Genomic DNA, 10,576 nt, shown 5'->3' on the forward strand with positions numbered 1-10,576 from the left:
ACCTATGATCGGTGAAATGAAATGCCCTAGGTTATACCCTTGCCTTGCGCATTCTATTTCATCTCCTCCAATGTCGATGCAACACATGCACCAACATGATCAACAATGATATGATCCACTTTATATCATCACGTGATTATGTTGGTTCATTGATCTTGACTTCACTTGCTTTTCACCGTTGCCTTCGTCCATCGGTGCTAAGCCTTGCTTAAGCTTCACCGCCACGCGGTCCATCACTCCAAAGCCTCCAACTTGCCCTTCATGCTTGCAATCGATCCATTAAGCCAAGTCATGTCTTGATCTTCTCCACCTTGATCACATGACTCAATGTCATATCTCATTTGCAATGAGCTCCTTCATCATCACATGTGTGAGTTTTGCAACATCTCCAAGCCATTTTCACCTTCATGGCATATGTTGCTCACACACATGTACCTATGGACTAATCATCTGTGTATCTCACATAAACACAATTAGTCCCTCTAGGTTGTCACTCAATTACCAAAACCACACAAGGACATTTCAATGGGTAAGTCTTACAGAGTAAAATTAAGTACTCAGGATTTATTCTACCCTGTTGCAGGTGATAGGAACATGTGGAGCTGACACTTGTATGTGGAAACTCCTAGTGGGCTCAGCGAGGATTTCCTTAACGTTACAGACATAGAGTTTATTTGAAACTTCCACCCAAAATATTTTATAATGGAAAAACTTATAACCTGTTATGAGGTATATAATGGATCATCATGTTAATGTTTAACTTGTCATTAAATGATTTTGGCCCTGTTCGCTTCTCTTATAATTCGTACTTTTTAGCTTCTTTTTTTAGTCAGAACAGTGTTTTTCTCTCACAACAAATCAGCTGGAACAATATTTTGGCTTGTTTTTCAGCGAAGCGAACGGGGCCTTTATTTCCGCTGAAACTCTGATAACATGGTTATATTCCACTGTTATAAACAATAAATATTATAATCTGATGTTGCATGGAAAGTGATGTAAGAAATGGCTAAAATATTGTAAGCTTTAGTCTCCCATTTATGATCCTGTTGAAAAATATAGATTTTTTGGTTCTTCCATGGGGTGTGCTCGATAGAACTGTTTAAATTAGCTCACTCTTAGTGTGTTTAGTGTCTATTGAAAGACAAGCACCTCCGAAAGTGAATTATTTTAGACGGTTCTGCCACAACTACTCACATAAAATATATTTGTACAATTGAAAATTTAATCTAATTATTATTCTCTATCTCTACATCTCTATCTACACCTAAAAAACCTAACATCATCGTCGGACGCCTAGATAATTCACTTCGCCCAGCTTAATTTGTGTCTCCCGCGTCACCCTGCCCGCATGGTTCCTGTTCGAGAGTATGCATTGCCCGAATGTTAAGTATTATTCGCTTCGACCCACCTTAATGACGAGTCCGAAATGTGAACCCCGCACGCTCCCGCATCGCCCCGCCAGCATGGGTCCATGTCGAGCTCCACCTCTCCGCAAACAAATCACGCCCCCGCGCGCGCCCTAGCTCTAGCCTACGTCGGCGACGGCGGGCAACTACGACCTGTTGCCGTGTGTATCTCTACACCTAAAAAAACCTAATGTCATCATCGGACACCAAGATAATTCGCTTCGCCCAGCTTAATTTGTAGCTCCCGCGTCACCCCGCCCGCATGGGTCCCTGTCCGAGAGTCCGCGTCGCCCGAATGCTAAGTATTATTCGCTTCGCCCTAGCTTAATGGCGAGTCCAGAATGTGAACCCCGCACGCTCCCGCATCGCCCCGCCCGCAAGGGTCCGCGTCGAGCCCCACCTTCCCGCAAACAAATCACGCCCCCGCGCGCGCCCTAGCTCCAGCCTGCGTCGACGGCGGCGGGCATCTGCGGCCTGTTGCCGTGCATAGTCCTAGCGGACGTGTGCCAGTATGTGTTGGCGGCGGCCGCGACTCTCGCCGCGCTCTGCGATGTGCTCGCCGTGTGCTCCGCTTCGTCCCCGCACGCGCCCTAGCTCCAGCTGTGCCGGCGGCGGCGGGCACCTACAAACGCTCGCCCCGTTCGCTCGTCAGCGCATTCTCGTGCGCGTATGCCCGCGCGTCTATGCCCTGCTCGCCTCGTGCGTGTGTGGCCGCGCCTCTGCACCCCACTCGCCCTCCTGCAAGATCACTTGATGCGTTGTGATTCACTTAACCGACGAATGGGCGGACCTCCTGGCCCCACGTAACCGACGAGTCTATTGCGTGGTGATTCACTTGATGCCCGCACGTAAAAACGTGGCTCATTAGTCTACCACGTCCACATAGAAGAAGGAAAACCTGGAGCATTTAGAAATAGTTTACGAGTGCAAATGCAAAAGTATTTAATAGATTTTTATTAAATTTTGAAAATGTAAAATAATAAAACACACAAATAATAATTAAAAAACAAAACCAATTTTATTAGGTTTCTATAAACCAAATCTACACGATATAGGTTATAAAGATCATAAAATATGCTTTATGTAATTAAATTTGTATATTTTTTAATATGGTCGGCGAAAACACAAGCCATGTGCATCGTCGTAGACATGGATAAAAAATTGTTAATATGTTCGTCTAAACCATAGGACACGTGCATCATTGTACACATGGATATAAATTTGTTACCCCGTGCAACGCACGAGCATATAGGCCCCGTTCGGCTTGCAGAATCTTGGCTGAAATTGGCTGAAAAACATTGTTCTGGCTAAAATATTGTGAGAGAAAAACACTGTTCCGGCTGAAAAAAGAAGCCGAACAAATCGAATATGGGGTAAGCCGAACGAGACCATATTAGTGAGTGTTAATATCCCAATAATATTACTGGGATCTGTGTTGGAAGTGGAGTAACGTTAGAGCATCTCCAAGTGCTCCTAAAATATATATTTTCGAATAATTGATTATTCTATCTAAGCGGCTAAAATGAGTGACTGAGTGAGTATAGAGTTTTTTTTTCTTTCTCCAACCCAAGAAGAAACCACACGCCGTGGAGAAAACCAGGAAGAAACCAACAATAGGGTGCGTGGAATGACACGCATATATGAGGAGTCGTATGTCAGATTTGCCAAACGTGGATGTTTATGGAGTTCAGATAAGAAACAATTGGAAACTCATTTTTTCCTTTTTTTTACCATTTTTTTGTCAAAATTGAGCTAAGGAGCTCTTGAAGATGCTTTTTTTTTGTGTAGTAGTTTTTTTTTCTCAAACAATGTAGGAAAGCTACTTGTCATTTCATTAAAGAGGAAAATGTACAAGAAAGAATCTCCTCCCTACAACGCAAAAAAGAAAAGGAAAACAAAAGGGGAGGCATTACAATAACGCCGGTACGTAGCAAACAACACGACCACTATAGCCATTCTAAACAAGAACCCCCCCCCCCCCCCCCCCCCCCCCCCCTACACACACACAAAACACGCACAAGAGGTGACTAGGTCACCGGTTGCTGACTGCTAGCCAAATAAAGAATTTGCATCTCAAAGAGCCGGTTGTTGACTGCGTTTCCAAGGAGCAAATCTTATGGTGTCAACGAAGCAGGCATTGTAAGCTGACCTGCTGGTGTAGGAGCCTGATTTGGAGACCTTCGGCTGCAAATTGAGCTCCCAAATGCGGAGGTAGTCAATGTTTACTTGGACGGTAAGCCTCTTACGTGCTATTTGGTTGCGCACTGTAAAAGCAAACGCAAAGGGAATGAAAAACATTGTTAATGGTAACCGATGGAGCGAATTCCTGATTTTTTTGTTTGGTTCAACAGTGTAAACGTAAATGGCCAATGGCCAATGTTCGGTGGGGATCTTGACCCTGTCCGTGATGGGGTTACGGCCGAGTAGCACCGGTATCAATTTACTATGGGCTGGTATCCGGTTACGGGGTAGCGGATTGCAGGGTAAGTTGAAACAAACGAATCTAACGTAATCGCATACCCTCCGTTATCCACTTACGTTACAAAAGCACCAACCAAACCCAGTCTTAATATCATCAACCCAAGTTTTGTTGCTGAGGGCCCATGCCACCGTCAACCGCTTGGCCGTACGCTTCAGTATGGCTCTGAACAAGAAAATGAGCCAGTTCTGCAATAAGAAACTCATGCAATCAGCGATCTATCCAAAATTTACCCATGATCAGGCCAACCTGTAGCAGTTTAGCTAAGCGCAAGTTGGTTCACTGTGGTAGCACCGTAGCAGTAACAACTAGCCCAATGAGAAGTTGAGATGACTTGCAGCCTGGTCGTATGGCTGTGGCTCGTCGTAAACGTTCTAAAATTTTTAGTCGGAACAGTATTTTTCTCTCACATAAATCAGTCAGTCGTACTTCTTAACGAACCAACCGTGATACGAACCAGTGAACCGAACGTGCTGTTGCTGTTGGCAGGGAGGACTAGTGCTTTTGCTCTTTTTTCTGTATCACTTGCTCCCATTTTCAAAGGAAAGCGTAATGTTTGTGCTGCTGCGATAATTGCTGTCTGCATTGGGCCCCGCCGCCAGGCTCCAGGGCCGGTCGACGTCGCCGTCCGCGGGTCTCCTCCCGCTTCCTGCCACCCTGAGCCATTGACCGTTCCTGGGCCCTGGTCGCCTAGGACGGCCCCACCTGTCTGTCGTGCCGCCGAACGCCCGTCGCTGCTGGGGCCCGGCCACCCCACCCACCCCCACCGCACGTCACGGCCCGTCCCCTCCGTGTCCTGTCCGCATGCGCCCGCGCCGCACGCCGCCCGTAATTTCTTTCCGCCGCGAGTCGCGGCGCCCGCTCGTGGCCGGTGCGCGCGTCCGCAACCGCCGCCACCGCCTTCCCACTTCCAAATACTCCTCCTATCCCTGCCTGGCCATCCCCCGCGGCCCTCGCTCTGCTCTCTCCTGCCATTCCACCTGCTGCCCGCTGCTGCGCGTCGCTCGCTCACCACCACACCACCAGTCGCCACCCCGTGCGGCGCGGCCATCCCGCGGAGGAGGAGCACGCGTGTCCGAGCCTTCCGTTCCGCGTCGCATGGACTCGTGCTGTCGCCAGCCGCCTCCAACCGGGTGCCTGCCTAACGGGCCGATTTCCTTCCTTGCGTAGTTCCATTCCACGGCACAAATAGCGCGCCACTTTCCCAAACTCCCGTCGCGTGCCCCCCTTCCGATCCTGGCCACTTCGTGCGTCCGGCAGGGCGGGAGTGATCGGTGATGGAGTGGGGGGACAGGGCCAAGGCCTCCGCCGCCGCCGCCGCAGCGGCAGCGGACGAGAGGGCCGCGGGAGGTGAAGGGCTCGGGGGATACGTCAAGGTCATGACCGACGAACAGATGGAGGTGCTCCGCAAGCAGATCTCCATCTACGCCACCATCTGCGAGCAGCTCGTTGACATGCACCGCACCCTCACCGAGCACCAGGACACCATTGCAGGTCGGTCGGCGCAGTTGCGGGCAAAACCAATTGCTACTCTCTAGCATCTCTGCTCGTCTTGTTGTCTTGGGGTTTGCAAGCGGAAAATTGGGGGATTCCTTTGCTTTGCCTTGGGACTTGCATTGTGGCTTGTCAGTTCCATCTTTGCCTCTTTGTGCAGAAAGAAAAATCGTGTCCCCTTTTTTTGCCATGGCTTCTCTAAAGGCCGCACCCTTCATTTATTTATGAATAGAGCTAATTCTGGTGTTACAGGAAGCTGCGTTGCTAATCTTACGAAATTATTAGCGGTCAAACTCTCTTTCATTTTTACTGCCATTAAATTTATGTCCAGTACTTTAGTCTGCTTTCTCCAATTGGTGAAGAGTGAAGGAGTATCTTTTCACTCTGTTCATGTTGCTAGATGCATAGTTGTGGCTGTCTAGTCTGCTTTGCTCTGCTTGCCATCTGTGTGCTGCGGCTTTTGTCTAGTCTGTTTTTACTCTGCTAGCCATCTATGTACTATCTTACAATGGTAATAATGGGTATGGGGGTAGTAAGAATATAATTCATAATGTGTTAGTTTCTGTCATTAATTAACTGTAGTGGTTTCTGTTGGATCTATTATTTGCACGAGATGCTACTCGTAATTCATAAATTGTAATTGTAATGACCATCCTTTTGATTGGTCTTGTGAACCAGTTTAGCGATGTGTGTTGGGCTGCATTGTTTCTTTGCAGCGCAGTTAAGGCACACTGCCTAGTGCGTTGATTGCAGAATCTAGAACTTGCAAGCAGAGTTCCATTTAGGGGACCTTATTGTCTGGTTGAACAGAACTAGCATTCATTTATTTTGAACTTTGTAGATACTTGACAATAGGTTGTAAGTGCCAACACATCAAAGTGGGAATAGGTTCAGTCAGTACCAAAGAGTGGGAATCCTTGTTCTTATTTGTTTCTCTTTTTTGAGTTAATGACCTAATGTACATGCATTTGATTAATTTAGCAAGGTCTTCATGGTTGCAGCATGATTGTTATTTGTGCTAAGATTCAATTTCTCTAAATGATAAGTTTTCTTTGCCCAAGCAATTAGTTCTCCTTTAATTGGAAGACTAGCATGGCCCCTATGCAAGGATGGCACACACAAATCGAGAAATGGTCCTTTAATTAAAAAGATAATAATGAATAACTATTAAGACATGGTTGTCATGTAGGGCCAACCAATTGCTATTTTGTGCCACGTGCACCCTGCCACCCTGATTATTCCATATTCCCCTGCTGTCCTGCAGAATCTAAGCTTGACTTTCAGGGAGCTAATAAGCTTTGCATGTGTCTTTCGTTGGGCCAACACACTTGTACCTCTTTACTACGTGGTTGCCCTTTTGATAACTTATAGCCATCACATATCACAGTATTTAAATTTTTCCAAACTTGTCCGTGCTGTAATCAATTTATATACTTCAGTTAGCTAGTTTTCTTCTCAACTTATGCATATAATTTTTTATTTTAAGTCATTGAAGGGCAGGCCTGGTGGAGTGGTGAGAGCTGTCTCACTGAGTCACAGGTCGTGGGTTCAGGGGAAAGGCTTGTCTCGGTTTATTCCTTCACCAGACCCCACTTATGTGGTAGCCTCCGGCACTATGTCTGCCCTTTTTTTTTTTAAGTCATTAATTTTTTTATATCCTGATGATTCAGCCTAATTACTTGCATTATGGCCATACAAAGAGTTCCACCTGTAGCTGGGTAACTGTTTTTGGAACCCTGATTTCTACCACTGCAGGAATATTCCCCCCTCTGTTAGATAATCTTCAAAACAAATTTTTTACTGAATTTACCCTCCCCACCTCTAAATATTTTAATGTTCCTTTTAAATGTTCCTTTGTAATGTATACATTGTCTATGGAACATAGCCCTTTCTTGTTTTCTGATCAACTGAATTTTGGTTTCTTCCTCAGGAATGAGGTTTAGCAATCTGTACAGTGATCCTATAATTATCCCTGGAGGTCACAAGATCACAGCAAGGCAACGATGGCAGCCAACACCAATGCAGCTGCAGATCTTGGAGAACATCTTTGACCAAGGCAATGGAACACCAAGCAAGCAGAAGATAAAGGAGATAACGGCAGAGCTCTCGCACCATGGCCAAATCTCGGAGACAAATGTGTACAACTGGTTTCAGAACAGACGGGCACGGTCAAAGCGGAAGCAGGCTGCTTCTTTACCAAACAATGCTGAATCTGAAGCTGAGGTGGATGAGGAGTCTCTCACCGACAAGAAGCCGAAGTCAGATAGGCCGCTCCAGGATCACAAGGCTATGGGCGCTCACAATGCTGACAGGATCTCAGGGATGCATCACTTGGACACAGATCATGACCAAATCGGTGGCATGATGTATGGATGCAATGACAACGGCTTGAGATCGTCTGGCAGTTCGGGCCAGATGTCCTTCTACGAGAACATCTTGTCGAATCCAAGTATCTTCTCTGCAACCAGCGTTGTTACTTCATTTCATTAGGCAACGTAAAATTCTGAAAAGAGTGTTACTAAAAGTTTGGTATCGGTTGGTTTTTGCAGGAATCGATCATTTCCCGGGGAAGGTGGAGAGCTCCCGGAGCTTTTCCCATCTCCAACACGGGGAAGGCTTTGACATGTTTGGATGACATGCTGCTGCCGCTGAGTTATGAGTTACCGTGTAAAAATTGAAGGTTGACACAGCGTGCGTTCAATTTGCTGACATGAAAGTTTATCTTGGATGCCACCGTGTTTGCTTTATCACGGTCTGGTTAACCACCTCCGCGGATGGTAGCTAGCTTGAATGAACCTGCTCTTTGGAATAGCAGTAAGAGGTTGATATATAGCAGTATTTGCCCGTAGTCTATATACTCTAAATTCTCAGCATGTAATTCTCCACGTTTGCAAATTTAGCACGAGACCAGTCCTATGCAGCAGCAGCAGCTTGTGGTTAAACCTTCGTGTGTGTGAAACCATTTCTTGCTTGCTTTTACTCTATTGCATACAGACATATGGACAGCGATGCCTCCTAGCAAGTGTTGACAACCAACTGGCAACTGCCCTGTCTGCCCAACTGCTTGTTAGCCCAGTTTTCCGCGCATTCACGTCATCGGCGATCCGTCGTCCGTATCCGCTGCGTCCTGGAGATCATCGACAACACGCCGTTCTTTCTGTCGTTTTTCCAACGAAGGCGCGGAAAGTTGCCCCTGCCTGCCTCGGCGACTCATCGAGCCTGTCGAGCTCCTCCACACACTAAACAGGCAAACAGCCAAAACGGCGCGCCGGCGTCCCGATTCACATAATCACATGACCCCGCTGCCTCTTCCATGTGCCGCCCCCTTCTGGTTAGTTCGCCAGTCGGCAGTCGCCACCCGCCAACCTGGGCTCCGACCGTGGCCCACTGGCCCGCCCAAACTTGCTAAGTCCTTCCGACGCTTGACAATGGGATGGGCGGATGGCACCTCAGGCTGCCGCTGGCGGGGCATGCGCGGAAGGCGTTCGACCAAACACCGCAACGAGATCAACACGGAAGTTGCAGTATCCACAGCAACACCACCACCTTTAACTCCTAAACAAATTAAAGTAGACTAGAGTTAAAATCCAGCAAAAGCAATCAAGGTTCAGACACATAAATAGCTGTTTTTCAAGCATTCCTATCTAAGGCTAAGTCTTTGAATATATTCTATCCTTTCAGGTCTTATTTTATTGCCTCTACCCAAATCAACTTCGGTCTTCCTCTGTCTCTCCTCACGTTACTATCTTGCTTAGAATTCCACTACGTACCGGTGCCTCTGGAGGTCTCCGTTGGACATGTCCAAACCATCTCAACCGGTGTTGGACAAGCTTTTCTTCAATTAGTGCATACCCCTAATCTATCACGTATATCATCGTTCCGAACTCGATCCCTTCTTGTATGACCGTAAATCCAACGCAACATACACATTTCCGCGACACTTATCCGTTGAACATGTCGTCTTTTCGTAGGTCAACGTTCTACACCATACAACGTAGCAAGTCTAATCGCCGTCCTATAAAACTTGCCTTTTAGCTTCTGTGGTACCCTTTTGTCACATAGGACACCAGATGCTTGACGCCACTTCATCCACCCTGCTTTGATTCTATGACTAACATCTTCATCAATATCTCCGTCTCTCTGTAGCATTGATCATAAATATCGAAAGATATTCTTCCTAGGCACTACTTGACCTTTCAAACTAATATCTTCCTCCTCCCGAGTAGTAGTGCCGAAGTCACATCTCATATACTCAGTTTTAGTTCTACTGAGTCTAAAACCTTTGGACTCCAAAATCTTCTGTCATAACTCCAGTTTCTGATTCACTCATGTTCGGCTTTCATCAACTAGCATTACATCGTCCGCGAAAAGCATACACCAAGGGATGTCCCCTTGTATGTCCCTTGTGATCTCATCCATCACTAAGACAAACAGATAAGGGCTTAAAGCTGATCCTTGATGTAGTCCTATCCTAATCGGAAAGTCATCTGTGTCTCCATCACTTGTTCGAACACTAGTCACAACATTGTTGTACATAACATTCCTTGGTATTTTATCATAAGCCTTCTCCAAGTCAATAAAAACCATATGTAGGTCATCTTCTCCCTATACCGCTCCATAACTTGTCTTATTAAGAAAATGGCTTCTATGGTTGACCTTCCGGGCATGAAACCAAATTGGTTCATAGAGACCCGCATTATTGCTCTCAAGCGATGATCGATAACTATCTCCCATAGCTTCATAGTATGGCTCATCAACTTAATTCTCCGATAATTAGTACAGCTTTGAATATCTCCTTTTATTCTTGTAGATCGGTACCAATATACTTCTCCTCCACTTGTCAGGTATCTTGTTCGATCGAAAAATATGGTTGAATAACTTGGTTAGTCATACTATAGCTATGTTCCTGAGGCATCTCCACACCTCGATTGGGATATCATCCGGTCCCATCGCCTTACCTTCTTTCATCCTTTTCAACGCCTCTCTGATCTCAGATTCTTGGATTCTCCGCACAAAGCGCTTATTAGTGTCATCAAAAGAGTCATCCAACTGAAAGGTTGTGTACGTATTCTCACCATTTGTCGATGGGGAACCCTACGGGACCCCCATAGACCACACTATAGGGAAGTGGGCCTTGATAATAAGGCCCACAACCCAATCGCCAAGAAGAACATGGAGCAAAGCAACGTGTAAGACC

The 10,576-nt window shown here is 46.4% G+C and overlaps 1 protein-coding gene across 1 annotated transcript; it reads left to right on the forward strand.

Annotated features, from left to right (window-relative positions):
* The first annotated feature begins 4,713 nt into the window (after window positions 1-4,713).
* Window positions 4,714-8,236, forward strand: LOC136532604 (WUSCHEL-related homeobox 8-like). Its single transcript, XM_066525194.1, has 3 exons — window positions 4,714-5,379; window positions 7,310-7,828; window positions 7,929-8,236. Exons 1-3 carry the CDS (start codon window positions 5,163-5,165, stop codon window positions 8,012-8,014), a joined length of 822 nt encoding a protein of 273 aa, XP_066381291.1. The 5' UTR covers window positions 4,714-5,162; the 3' UTR covers window positions 8,015-8,236.
* Window positions 8,237-10,576: the final 2,340 nt, after the last annotated feature.

Source organism: Miscanthus floridulus, unplaced genomic scaffold (assembly GCF_019320115.1).
Source record: "Miscanthus floridulus cultivar M001 unplaced genomic scaffold, ASM1932011v1 fs_666_2, whole genome shotgun sequence".
In the NCBI taxonomy this organism is placed as follows: Eukaryota; Viridiplantae; Streptophyta; class Magnoliopsida; order Poales; family Poaceae; genus Miscanthus; species Miscanthus floridulus.

What these genes read in the sequence shown, in the direction of transcription:
- LOC136532604 (XM_066525194.1), top strand. Translation starts at nt 5,163, where the DNA reads ATGGAGTGGGGGGACAGGGCCAAGGCCTCCGCCGCCGCCGCCGCAGCG. An exon ending in GCACCAGGACACCATTGCAG is followed by an intron (nt 5,380 to 7,309) that starts GTCGGTCGGCGC and finishes TTTCTTCCTCAG; the next exon opens with GAATGAGGTTTAGCAATCTG. An exon ending in GAACATCTTGTCGAATCCAA is followed by an intron (nt 7,829 to 7,928) that starts GTATCTTCTCTG and finishes TGGTTTTTGCAG; the next exon opens with GAATCGATCATTTCCCGGGG.